The sequence below is a fragment of the Sus scrofa genome, chromosome 1 (assembly GCF_054392235.1).
Source record: "Sus scrofa isolate SSC_HxYL_T2T_F1_AM1 chromosome 1, Sscrofa_HxYL_maternal_Yorkshire_Landrace_v2.0, whole genome shotgun sequence".
Lineage (NCBI taxonomy): Eukaryota > Metazoa > Chordata > Mammalia > Artiodactyla > Suidae > Sus > Sus scrofa.
Genome location: NC_139383.1, coordinates 218241677 through 218256191, shown reverse-complemented (window position 1 = coordinate 218256191; position 14515 = coordinate 218241677). Strand labels below are relative to the sequence as shown.

Below are 14515 nucleotides of genomic sequence, written 5' to 3'. Positions count from 1 at the left end.
TGGAAGTTTGTACCTCTTAATCTCCTTCCCCTATCTTGCCATACCTGTCAGAATGCCTATCATCAAAAAGACAACAAAGAATAAACGCTGGCAAGGATGTAGAGAAAGGGGAAACTCTAGTACACTGTTGGTGAGAACATAAATGGTACAGCAACTACGAAAAATACGATAAAGTTTCTTCACGAAATTAAAACAGAACTACCATATGATCCAGCAAATGTACTCCTAGGTATATATCCAAAGACAATGAAAACACTAATTCAAAAAGATATATGCAGCCCAAAGTCCACTACAGCATTATTTATAAAAGCCCAGATATATGGAAGCAAAGTAAGTGTCCCATCAACAGATGAATGGACAAGGAATTAATTCTGATAATTATGAAAAGCCTTGTCATCAGGGCATCAAAAATCGACAAAAATTATCAGAATTATTGATATTTAATAATTTTTAAATATAAGTACATCTTCAGAGTTAAAAGAAGGGTGGTTTTTAAAATATACAGTAAACTGACAGAACACTGTAAATACACTATAATGGAAAAAATAAAAATCTTCAAAAAAAAAAAAAAAAGCACATAGTGCAGAGGACTTAAGTACCTTAAACAACAGGTACTTAAGGCATACTTCCTCCTTTGAAGGATGTCTAAGTTGAGAAAACTATGTCAATATCATACTATTGCATAAACAGTCCTAAACGAAAATTATCCTGTACACTTATTAGCAAACAAATGACATTAATGAAAAGCACTGCACTTTACCTTGGACCATTTACTCTCTTTGCAAAGCAGATCTGAACAGTAATACGCCTCCATCCAGTTTTGTTGGAATACAAAAATCCACATCAGCTCCCAATAACAGAGATGGTGAAACTGTTTCCATTCTTCTTGAACTGAAATGCATTTTCGAAATATCTCTTGTGCCTATAAGTCAATTGCATAAAGCTGATCATCCAGATATTAGACAAGGAGATAATAACCTAATGGAAAAATACATAAAATACTTTGTACAAAAAGAACAAAATCATCACTCATTAAACCACTCAATATGATGATACATTCCTTTCCTTACATGCAACAATACAGTTAAATTCTGCCTCTGTATTTAACTTTTTGAGTGGGCTACAGAACTTGATAATGTAAGGATAGCAATGTTCCTTCCTTAAGTAGGATATAAAATGCAAAAGTCCTTTAAGAAAAGACTGACAATAAATTCAGAATGTCTAGAAGGTAAAGTACACTTTAAACAAAGCTAAAGGCAATAGCCAGACTGGGAAAAAGGACTGCTATCTACATAAGGCAAAGAATTAACCTTTATACAGCAATTTTTTAAAATTCTTTAAAAAAAAATCAATGGGACAAATGCTAAAGATACAAATAAGAAATCAAAGGAAAGGATATATGAGTGACAAATGTACATATGAAGAAATTTTTTAATTGGAAATATAAATTAAAAAATTAGATCATCATTTTTCAGCTATCACAGTGGTAAAAATAAAACATAAATAATGACCAGAGTTGGCAAAGAGCATTGAAAACAAGTATTCTTATTATCTTTACAGGAGTTAAAATGGAATTGCCTTAAGTTAGGAGTGCAATTTCTCTGAATTTATCAAAATTCAAAAAAAATCTTTGACCTAGAAATCCTAGTTACCAGAATCTGTCTTATGTAACTATACCCTTGCACAGAAATATACACATAATAATGTTTACCACAGCATTATGTTTAGTTGTCAAATGTCTATCAGTAGTGGACCACTTTAATAAGTATAGTGTATCCATCTCATGGGTGAAACCCAGTCATCAAAAAGAATGAGGAAGATTTAGATATACCGACCTGGAAAGAAATCCAAGATGTATTGTAAGTAGGAAAAGTCAAATCAAGGAAAAATATATGTTTGACCCCACTTGTGAGGGAGAAAATTGTTTATGAGTATACTTATATGAAAGGCTCTTCACTCTTCTTCTTCAAGGTAATGAGTGAATGATTTCCTTTGATGGAGAGCACACCTGTAGTACAGTGGAGTCGTACCTTATACAGTGGCTAGATTTCGAGGTCAATATGTAACACCGAGATGGATAGCAAAGTTTTTTAAAAGTCCCTTAAATTGCCCACCTGTATTTCCATAGCCTACCCTGAATTGCCTCAGCTACTTTATGTATACATGTAGACTATATTCAGTAATTGACTACATAAAATAGAATGCATCCGTATAATGAAATGTTGTTTTTTTAGTTACATGCTTTCCCTTTCTTTCTGTCTGATGTGCATAGGTGAGTTTGCTCATGTGAAATGAGAGTGTGATGCAACTCCCCAAATGACCCCCTCAAATAAATTACCTCTTCTACATTCCCTTTCAGCAGCTCTATCCGGCCATGATAAAACAACATGAGGGAGCCCTGTGGAAGAAGGGAGAAACAGACTGGTCAATGGTTAATCCTGTTGATTGATTATGGGTTTGAAACAGACAACTGATTTCTAAGCATACATTTGGAAACTGCTGGAGGTAGGGTTCAAGGAGACTCTCAGCTTCCACAACATTCACTTCTCCTGTACCTAGAAATTTAACAGGAAAAGGTTCAGTCTTCACAAAACATGGTTGATATTTATAACGAATTCTCTAAATTTCATTAAAATATAGCAAAGACCTATTCATGGGAAAAATGACAACTGTCTGTTTCTCATTTCAATATTTGGGAAATAAAAGATGACAAGCCTCATCTATGAATAGTGTAATAAAACTCTAGGATAGACTAATTCTCAAGAATGGAGGTGGTTGCGGAGTTCCCGTCATGGTACAGTGGTTAACGAATCTGACTAGGAACCATGAGGTTGCAGGTTCTTCTATCCCTGGCCTTGCTCAGTGGGTTAAGGATCCCACGTTGCTGTGGCTCTGGTGCAGGCTGGCAGCTACAGCTCCAACTAGACCCCTAATCTGGGAACCTCCATATGCCGTGGGAGTGGCCCTAGAAAAGGCAAAAAGACAAAAAAAAAAAAAGAAAAAAAAAAGGAGGTGGTTGCCTTCAATTTCTTTTTTTTAGCTACACACACAGCAAATGGAAGTTCCCAGGCCAGGAGTCGAATCCAAGTTGCAGCTGTGACCTACAGCACAGCTGCAACAGCAATGGATCCTTAACCCACAGCAATGGGCCAGGGATGGAACCTAAACAGAGACAACACCAGATACTTAGCCTGCTGCAGCACAGTGGGAACGCCTGCCTTCAATTTCTAATTGAAATTTCCAGTTTTATCAGCAATATGAATGTATTTTAACTCCAAATTTAATTTTCTGCCAAAAATAGACCACTTTAATAAATTTTTAGAATTTTTTTTAGCTGGGAATATATTTTAAAAAATGCTCCATGAAAGAAAACCTCCACCTCCTCCACCAAAAGTTACTAAGACGATTATCACTATTTTCCATTTTTACTCAAAAATAGTAAATATAGACTACTAGCTCTTACTGATTTTTCTAAATTTTTACTTACTCAGATGAAAGGTAATGAATTTTCAATGATGTAAAACATAATTAGTCCTTACCAAGTATGAGGGAGATATAAGTGTGAAAAGCTAGTATAGTTAGGCAGCATAGTGGAGACCTCATGCTTTTTCCTAATGCGCCTTCCCGTAGCTGCTGGATGCCCAATTCCTGTGGGAATTAAATGCATTTTAGAATGAAAATAACATGATTGAAATGTCATATTCAGATACTTTAAAATGCTGGTTCATGTAACTTCACCATCCCTGAAGTTGGGGTTTATTTTTCAAGAACTTAGAAAAGCTCTAATGTCTAACTAGAAACAAACTTTACATTTTAAACTGGCCTAAGACAATCTCACACATTCTTTATATCATGTGTTCCTAAGGAGAGAAAAATGAAGAGCTCATTTTTCAGAAAATGCTATATTTCTCTTACATAAATATTAATTTATTAAAATATTCTGAGGATCTAGGTACAAAACATTCTGGTGGACACAAATAAACATGGTTCTGTGTTTTCAAAGATCTTTCCATTACATAAGAAAGGCAGTATATGAACACATCATTTTATTAGAATATGGTAAAGGCCCTAAGAAAGATACAGAAACAATTCTGAAAGCTAGGAATACTTCAGCCTTGTTGGAAGAAGATAAGGGAAAGCTCTGTGGAAAAGGCAATATGTATCTCAAACTTAATGGATGGAGAGACTTTCAAGAGACATTATTGGGAAGGATGCTGGTTGGGGAGGACATCCAAAAGAAAGACAAGCAGAAGCATGGAAACAGAAAAGCACAGAGTCTATCAGGAACATCGGGGAAGCAAAAAGTATGGGTAGTAAGACTAGAATCAGGACATAGGTCTCTTAAATTCATGCTACAGTTTGGACATTACTCAAGGGGCAACTTGGAGCCACCAAAGAAAGAGAGTAGAAGATGAATGGTCCAGTGGACAGAAATCATGAAATACAGAGTCTGAATAGATAGATCATAACATTAAGGGATCACCATAAATAAGTAATAGCTTATGAAGAACCTGGAGAGTAGAATAAATAGGGGAAAAGTCAGAGCTTCTGGTACTGTTCTCATACATTTCTCAAAATTTGCTCTACTGATTAACAGGAACATCTTTTGCAATTAGGCAACTCAGGTAATAGCATATTGAGTGTTGTGATTAATAGATGTTATACACTATGAAAATAGCCAAACAGAAATATAACCAAACAAAACTCATGGAAAACAAATTTCCTTGCTTAGTTTTACAGTGAAACTTGTAAAACCACAAGAAAACCCAAAATACAGCAACTATACTTCATCCGTATGAATCATAAAATGTTAGACATGGAAATCTTGCCTAATTTCCTGATTTTGCGGTTAATTCTGGGGCTGAAAAATTATTAAGGAAGCATATTTTAACCTCAAAAGACTACTAAAGATCCAGCAAACAGCAATATTAGTAATACGTAAACTTTAATCCCAGGATTTAGATAACAAAGATGCAAATTTCTAACTTTGAATAGAAATACCACCACTAACTCCTGAAAAATATGATTAAGACCCAATACCTCTTTATTGTTCTGCAATCAAATTGCCAATAATTTTCACGCTAGTTATGTTATAAGTACATGCTGTATTTCCCTCATTTTCAATAAATAATTTTTTATCTTCCCTGTCAAAATTAAGAAAAAAATTAATTTTGTACCCTATTTCCAGAAAATCCTATAAATTCTAGTAGTCTGATAATCCGTGCTGGTAAAAGGGACAGCATCTATAAGAGAAAAAAAACAAAAAAACAAAAAACACAAGTGTATTTATGTGTTAGCATAAATAATTGCAGATAAATGTTAAATTCTAAATAACTTAAAGTTCTAATGAGTCAGTAATATAAAAAATTAGAACCAAGTTTAAAGCACTAGATATGCCTCAATCAGTACATACTGTACCTACCATACTCATTACTTGTGAATTAATTTCATTAGTTAAGACAATACACTCAAAAAATTAAAAACAAAAGAAGAAAATCTAGCCTTGGAGTTTACACTGTGGCTCAGTGGATTAAGAATCCAACATAGTGTCCATGATGATGCAGGTTCAATCCCTGGCCTTGCTCAGTGGGCTAAGGATACAGTGTTGCTATGATTGTGGCATAGGCTGGCAGCTGCAAGCTCCTACTTGACCCCTAGCCTGGGAATTTCATATGTCGCAGGTGTGGTCTTAAAATAAATAAATAAATAAATAAATAAATAAATAAATAAATAAAAATAAACAAACCAAAAAAAACTGGGCTTTTCAAGATGCTCTAAAGAATACCTGCTCCTTTCATGTACTGATAAAAAATGATGAGAAGGTTAAAATTATTGCCCATTTCCAAACAAGGTTTCTTTTAGCCTCTGTTTCTAAAAAGCAAAAGCCTGTTGTATTCTTCATGATACCCAGGCATGCCCCAGAAGTGGAGAGCTACAGCATCCTAGGCCCTCTCTGGGACATTCCTGAAGAGTAGGATGAAGGGAAGTCCTCCCAGGGCTGAAATTTGAGCAGCACACCTGGTTGTTCAATTCGCTTGGAAGGAGGTACAGCCATACATGTAGTTATAAACCAACCAATTCATGGGTGGTAGCCAAAGGTTTGTTTGGATGGTCAGGGACTTAGAAAGAACATGATGGGGAAATCGACAACAAGAAGCTCTGGGGAAGAGGTATGTGGATAGACCTCTTTGAATGCGCAAAAAATGTGAAGATATGTGTGTCCTACATGAATATTCGCCAAAGGCTGACCTCAGCAGAGGAGGATTTAAATAACCCAGTGGGTAGGGTGATCCATTCTTTGGACGGAAGTCAGCCTCTCTCCTCAGCCATTTTTGTCTTCAGTCAATGGGCTCATGAACTAAGTGGCCATGGTAGTGTGTATACTTAGAAAAGGGATTCCCTTTTCTAATTAATTTTCTCACCAATTCTAGTCAAATCTTACTAAAGTATCAAAATCTCTAAATAATATATCAGAATAGAAATCCACTCAAACTCTTCATCTCCTTCAGAGCATTATCATTTCTTAGGTTATATTGTTGCCTCACCAATTTTCAAATCCAGAGCTGCCATTGCTCTAGCAACAATATTTCTGATTTAGAAATGGCACTGAATTTCAAGCTCCTTTATACCAAAAAAAATTACTAGTCCATTTAGAGTGCTACATGTTTCCCTTTATTATATAATCCAAAACTACTCTGAGCATATACAGAACATTACAGAAAACTCTGGCCAAAGCCCTCACTGAGTCACAATACGTGAAAACTGATCCCACTCTAGCCACCTGCCAACCAAACCCAGGCAGCTGTTCGGGATGAGGTTCATATGCAGTAGAGAAGGCAGTGAAAACCTAATGTTCTTTTACAAAAGATTCCAGTTGCTTTATCATCACTTACCAGATTAAAGGCCCCTATTCCAAGCTTGACACCCCCTTCAAACTCATTGAGGAATTGCTGTCCACCTTTGTTCTTCTGAATTACATGCAGGATAGAAAGACATTCTCTGGATTAAAGAAAACAGTTATACTTTGTTTACCATGACTCTGAAAACTAAGGTTCAATCAAATTTCACACTTACAATATCATAAAATAAGTGTCATAAGCCAAAATGCAAGAGAATTTTTAAGTGGAGATATAAGTGGAATTTTAAGAGATGCTACTCTTAGCATCATCAGAAGTAGATGATGTTTACTCTTAAGGCCACTGGATAATAACCATTCAGAATGATTTCTACAGTGTTTATCAGGACTGATCTTTCTGGGCCTAAAGCAAAAGAGGATTCAAACATTGGCAAGCATGACTCAGGAGCCACAGGACCTCAGTTTCCAGCGATGTGCTGGAGGAGTGCTCAGTCTCTCAGTGGCTGTGCACAACTCAGCTACCTACCTTCCACTGAGTAACTGAGAGGCTACTGACAAAAAGATTTTAATTTCCATGTGATCATCATGGTCTCAAATATACCAAATCCATTACAACCTGCAACTAGGACAGGTTAAAAGAGGCAAGCAAACTCCGTCCCAACAACCCACAACTATCCTCTTACTTTTCCCTCTTCCAGCCAAGCAAATTTTTCTGATTTCTCACTTTAATTACTTTTCTATGCATTTCTCCCTTTGCTTCACATATCCAAAAGGCAAATAATTAGAGAACCACAGATGAAAACAATGACAAAAATGGAAAAATCGACAATAAGCAGAAATTGATTATCAAATTGACACTTTTTTTTTTTTGTCTTTTTTGCCATTTCTTGGGCCGCTCTCGCGGCATATGGAGGTTCCCAGGCTAGGGGTCAAATCGGAGCTGCAGCTGCCAGCCTAAGCCAGAGCCACAGCAACGCGGGACCCGAGCCACGTCTGCAACCTACACCACAGCTCATGGCAATGCCGGATCGTTAACCCACTGAGCAAGGGCAGGGATCGAACCCGCAACCTCATGGTTCTTAGTCGGATTCGTTAACCACTGCGCCACGGTGGGAACATTTTTAAAGGTAATAAGAAACATAGATATTATGCAAACAATTTTAGGAGGTTATTAAGGTTTAATGAGGTTATAAGAGCAGACTCCTCATCTGATAAGATTAGTGTCCTTATAAGAAGAGCACCATCTCTCTCTGTCATGTGAGGACACTATGAGAAGGTGGCTGTTTGTAAGCCAAGAAGAGAGCCCTCACCAGAACCCGATCATGCTGGTACCCAGATCTTGGACTTTCGACCTCCAGAACTGGGAGGAAATAAATCTCTATTGCTAAGCCATCCAACAGTTTGTTAGGAGGCCTGAGCTGACAAAGACAAGGAACAAGCTAAATGACAACCCAAGGAAGCCACCAAACAAATCTACGCATATACTGCAGGACAAATGGATTGGGATTTTCAACAATCATAAATATAGAGACTCTTCTATATGTACTTAATGAACATAAACACTGGATGCATAAGACAGTCTTGGGTTGGATCCTGGTGCTAACATACTAGCAGTAAAAGAAACTTGGGACCGACTGGCAAAATCTGAAGATGGATTATTAAGTATTACATGAAATGAAGGTTTATTAACATGAAAAAGGAAAGATCACTAACCGAAAAGAGCACATTATTAAAAAGTACATATAGGATGATCCCATTTTGGTTCTAAAAATACATATATATTTTAAAATAAAGATATATATATAGATATATAGATGTATCTTTAGTTAGGTGTGGAAAATATTCTGAAAGAATACATACTAAGTGTTAACAGCCATAATCACTGGGCAATAAGTATATGGGGTATGTATGTGTGTGGATGTGTTTGTTTGTTTGTTGTCTTTTTGTCTTTTTAGGGCGGAGGTTCCCAGGCTAGGGGTCCAGTTGGAGTTGGAGCTGCCAGCCTATGCCACAGCCACAGCAATGAGAGATCCAAGTCACATCCACAACCTAAACCACAGCTCATGGCAATGCAAGATCCTTAACCCACTGAGCGAGGCCAGGGATTAAACCCACATCCTCACGGATGCTAGTCAGGTTCGTTAACCACTGAGCCACAACAGGAACTCCTGTATGTGTTTTAATGTATGCTCATCCACACTGTGCTATTTTCCAAAATAGATAAGCCACTTTTGCGATCAGAAGCATTATTTTAATTTTTTTAATGGAAAACAATGTCAGCAAAGGTAAGAACAAATAGGCACATTCATTTACTTCTGGTGAAATGGTAGCTATAGTAAAGAAGTTGGCAAACTATTGGAACATAGTCACATGTATGTAGACTAGACTTACAGTCTACAGCTATTTACACCCTGCAGTCATAGAGCTGAGTAGGTGGGACAAAGATCATATGGCCCATAAGCCTAAACACTTAATGTCTGGGTTTTTTGGGTTTTGTTTTTGTCTTTTTTTTGCCTTTTCTAGGGCCGCTCCCTGGGCATATGGAGGTTCCCAGGCTAGGGGTCGAATCAGAGCTGTACCTGCCGGCCTACGCCAGAGCCACAGCAACACGGGATCCAAGCCGCGTCTGAGACCTACACCACAGCTCACGGCAACACTGGATCCCCAATCCACTGAGCAAGGCCAGGGATCAAACCTGCAACCTCATGGTTCCTAGTCGAATTCGTTAACCACTGAGCCATGAAGGGAACTCCCTGTCTGGTATTTTAAGAAAAAGTTTGCCAACCTAACTATCCTTCAATATAACTTTGCAATATATATCAGAAATCTTAAACACATGAGTACCTGTGACCCAACAAATCTAATTTGATTATAAGGAAATGGCATGGATACACACAAAACCTAACCTATGAGGAGAAATATTGTATTACTACCTATAATGAAAATGTATAAACAAACTAAACAGGCAACAACAGAAATTAGTTAAGAAGACAGTTGTATGCATGCAGACATTTATACATATACATGTGGTACAATCACATATTGGAAAAATTATGCAGCCCTTAAAAGCCATGATGAATTAAAAATATTTAACAACCTAAAATTTTCCTACATGAAGTAAGAAAGCAAACTCCAAAATGACACAAAGCATACTATTCCATTATATAAAAAGATAATTGCATATGCTTATAAATATGCATCAAAAACTCAAATGTCAGAGTTTCCATCATGGCTCAGTAGGCTACGAACCTGATATAGTATACATGAGGATGCCGGTTTCAATCAGTGAGTGATCTGGTGTTGTCGCAAGCTGCAGCATAGGTTGCAGGTGCAGTTTGGATCCAGTGTTGCTATAGCTGTGGTACAGGCCTTCAGCTGTGGTTCCAATTTGACCCCTAGACTGGAAATTTCCATATGCCACAGGCATGGCCCCAAAAGGAAAAAAAAAAAATTAAATTTTTAAAAATCTCAAATATCAAAATAACAACAGGATGGCAGGATGTGGATATAATGGTCAGAGCTCTTTCTTAATCAAAATGTAAATGTTCTATTTTGATGATAATAGATAGTTGTTAGAAAATTTTCAAATCTTATGGAAAAAGCCTTTGAGCCCCTACACAAACACCCTGTGGAGAGATGGTCCCTGTTAATAGCCTGGTACATAATCCACTTGTAGTTTTTATGCTTTACTAAGAATGCAGTCTTGGAGTTCCCAGTGTGGCTCTATAGTAACAAACATGACTAGTATCCATGAGGATGCAGGTTCAAACCCCGGCCTCACTCAGTCTGTTAAGTATCCGGCATTTCTGCAAGCTGTGGTGTAGGCTGCAAGTGCCGTTAGGATCCTGCATTGCTGTTGCTGTGGCACAAGCTGGCAGCTGCAGCTCTGATTCAACCGCTAGCCTGGGTAGCCTGGGAACCTCCATATGCCGCAGGTGCAGCCCTAAAAAGCAAAAAACAAGAAAAAAAGAATGCAATCTTTAAAAAACAAATTACATGACTAAATGTGTTTAATGTAAAAAAAAATGCATTATATGATTAACGGGATCATATAATGTATACTGTTCCATAAGTCATACTGATGATTTTCCATGAAAATTACCTTACTCTTTTTTAACAGGTGCCTACTATTTCATTCTGTGGAATATTTTACTGAGCCAAATTCCTATTCTTAAATTTTCAAGTTGTTGCAAAATTTTCCATATTATAAACAATGCTGCTAAGAGTGTTCTTGTTCATTCATCAAGTATTTTTCCTACATTAAGTACTATAACTATAGTTTTATCATCCTGTTTCTTTTTTTTTTATGGCCACAGCCATGGCATACGGAAATTTTCAGGCCAGGGATTGAATCTAGCCACAGCAAATCTGAGTAAGGTCAATAAAGTAGTTAACAAAATGGCATCAATGTTAGTTTATACTGTTTACACTGTTTGTACTGTTAATTATACTGTGGTTTTACAAGATGTTAATATTCATATATTGGAAGAATATATGAAAATTCTTTGCAAAATTCTGAAATTAATTCAAAGTGAAAAAAATAAAAAGTAAAACTCAGGTTTAAAGGCTTATGTATTTTAGGACTATAAAAATACCTTCCTATATTTTTGTGTGTACTCTTTTAAAATATTGTAATATTAAATCTGTAAAGAGTGTATCATTTACATAGCCTTTTTTCCCTCAAAACAAAGAGACAGTTTCTCCCAAAACCATTTATTAAAGTACCCATCTTTCCCCATTGTTTTTAGAGACTTATGTACATATAGGTTTTTAGCATGCTTTTGAATTCCCAAGCAACTGTGTATGTTTTTTGGGCATACACACATACCACACACACACACACAGTTCCAAAACTCTATGTTCCATTCCACTGATACATATTTCTGTGCCATTATAAGACAATTTTAATTCTTTCAGTTTTAAAATTTTGATGACTGAAAAAGCAATCAACTCTTTAACATTCTTTTACATCTTCTAAAAAATACTTTAAGAGGAAAAATAAAAACAATATGTCAGCTTCCCAAAATCCACCCCCTCTCTAGGATTTTGAATGGAATATAACTTTATGAAATCATTTTGGGTAAAAGCATCTATTTTAATACTAAATCTTGGTTCTGCTTCTAGTAATGGCAAGGTTGCTTATATTATATTAACATCCCCACAGATAACAATCATAAACTCTAGACAAAATACATAATATATATTTTAAATACATTCGCAGGGACTGGAAAGTAGTGGGGAATAATAGGAAATTGTAGAAGCATTGAACTTTGAGAAAAAGGGAAAAACTCTTGAAAGGACTTTACACTTATATGGCTAGTCGTAGTCATCTATGCAGTGACTTCACAGTACACTCAGTGTGGAGCACCTAGAACTTAAACAGAAGCCCACAGTCTTACTGGCTTAAAAAGAAGTACAAAGTCCAAATCTGCCATAGCAGCTGTGAAGTAATGGGGAAATTTTCAGAGGGGAGAACCACTTAGAAGGGAAACATCAAAATCAGTATTAAAAGTCCATTCAAATTCTTCACTGATTAATGAAATATGTGAGCACTAGGAAGACTCTAAAAAAAGGCTAGGACAGGACAGAAGAAATAACAGAGCCAAGATTTCAGATGCTTCCCACTATCAGAGAGTAAGAGTGTGGACTCTTATTCATATAAGTCTAGTCAAGTTAAATCCTTCCTAGAACAAAAATGAGCACTCTTCTGAGGAAGATAACAGAACCTAGAGTCTCTACAATGCATCACAATCTATGTACAATTAAAAAATTACTGACTTGAGGAGTTCCCATCATGGCTCAGTGGGTAATGAACCCGACTAGTAACCATAAGGATGTGGGTTTGACCTCTGACCTCACTCAGTGGGTTAAGCATCCAATGTTGCCATGAGCTGTGATGTAGGTTGCAGACACAGGCCAGCAGCTACAGCTCTGATTCGACCTCTAGCCTAGGAACTTCCACATGCCACGAGTGTGGCCCTAAAAGTAAAAATGAAATACTACTTATTCATATATACACACAATGAAATACTACTCAGTCATAAAACAGAACAAAATAATGCCATTTGTAGCAACATGGATGGAACTACAGACTCTCATACTAAGTGAAGTGAGTGAGAAAGAGAAAGACAAATACCATATGATATGACATATCTGGAATCTAATATATGGCACAAATGAACCTTTCCACAGAAAAGAAAATCATGGACTTGGAGAACAGACTTGTGGTTGCCAAGGGGGAAGGGGAGGGAGTGGGATGGACTGGGAGTCTGGGGTTAATAGACGCAAACTATTGCGTTTGGAATGGATAAGCAATGAGGTCCTGCTGTATAATACTGGGAACTATATCTAGTCACTTATGATGAAGCATGATAATGTGAGAAAAAGGAATGTATATGTGAATGCGTGTGCCTAGGTCAACTTGCTGTACTGTAGAAAACTGACAGAACACTGTAAACAAGCTATAATGGAAAAAAATTAAAATCACTAAATAAAAAGAAATACTGACTTGAGAACAGAAAAATATGATACACAGTCAAGAGAAAAAGCAGGCAATAGACATCAGCCCTAAGATAGCCCAGATGGTGAAATAAGATACAATTGGAAAAAAAAAAAAAATTTTAATGAAAAACACCTCAGTGGCCTATTGAACAAAATCAGGTTGATAACATGTAATTGGAGTCTCAGAAGAAGAGTATGAATGGAGCAGATAAAATATTTCAAGAAGTAATAGCTACATGTTTCTCAAAGCCACATTTAAGTACATCTGTCGAACTGCTAAAAACCAAAAATACAAGTCTTCAAAGCAGCCAGAAGAAGTGCCACATTTAAAGACAAGGGAATAATAAAAAAAAGAAAGTAGCAGCTGACTTATGATCAGAAACAATAGAGGCCATAATAACGTGGACTGACAGTTTTAAAGGAGTGAAAAAAGAAAGAAAAAAAGAAAATCTTTTAACTCAAGAATAGTGTACTGACCAAAAAAAAAAAAAAAAAAAAAAAAAAGCCTTCAAGAATGAAGGCAAAAATAAAGACATTTTCAGGTGAATGAAACAGAATTATTGAAAGCAGACATGCACACAAAAAATTCTATAACAAATTCTATAACAATTATTTAGCACCTGAAATTATATAGTAATGAAAAAAAGAACACCAAAAAATGGTAAATATACAGGTACACAGTGAAGACCATGACATAAAACTGTTTAAAGCAAAAATCTGATGCCATGTTGTGGGTTTATAATATAAATAAGTGTACTTCCATAAGAATAGTACAAAAGACAATAGGTGGCAAATGAAACTATACTTTTACTAAGTTCTTGTACTTTATGTGCAATGTTACAAATATTAACTCTAAGTTGACTGTGATAAGAAGGCTATTACAATCACTAGAGCAACCATTTAAAAAATTAAAGAGGGCAATAGCTAAGAAAACAATTGATGGATTACACTGGAATATATATACATATGTTTTTAATTAAAGCAAAAGAAGGCAGAAAAATAAGAGAGAAAACAAATAAGACAAAGAGAAAAAGCAAAATGGTAGTCACAGTATAAACATATATTAACTATGATACCAAATTAAAAAGCATAACCCAGTTACAAAAAAAGCAATTTAAATATAAAAACAAAGGTAAGTTTAACATAAAAGAATATATG

General features: G+C 36.1%; 1 protein-coding gene across 9 annotated transcripts in view; it reads right to left on the bottom strand.

The window, feature by feature from the left end:
• The window catches only part of TTC39B (tetratricopeptide repeat domain 39B), a 562176-nt gene that overhangs the window by 24736 nt on the left and 522925 nt on the right, over positions 1 to 14515 (bottom strand). For 6 of the 9 annotated variants that reach the window (XM_084985288.1, XM_084985298.1, XM_021063500.2 and 3 more), the window contains 6 exons: positions 6894 to 6999; positions 5178 to 5243; positions 3540 to 3648; positions 2488 to 2555; positions 2339 to 2398; positions 761 to 922 (listed from right to left, as the gene is read on the bottom strand). In XM_084985288.1, coding sequence (XP_084841414.1) covers positions 761 to 922; positions 2339 to 2398; positions 2488 to 2555; positions 3540 to 3648; positions 5178 to 5243; positions 6894 to 6999 — 571 coding nt within the window. Of the gene's footprint in view, positions 1 to 760; positions 979 to 2338; positions 2399 to 2487; positions 2556 to 3539; positions 3649 to 5177; positions 5244 to 6893; positions 7000 to 14515 lie in introns of all 9 variants that reach the window. The other 3 variants (XR_014821469.1, XR_014821474.1, XR_014821470.1) reach the window with 1 other exon arrangement.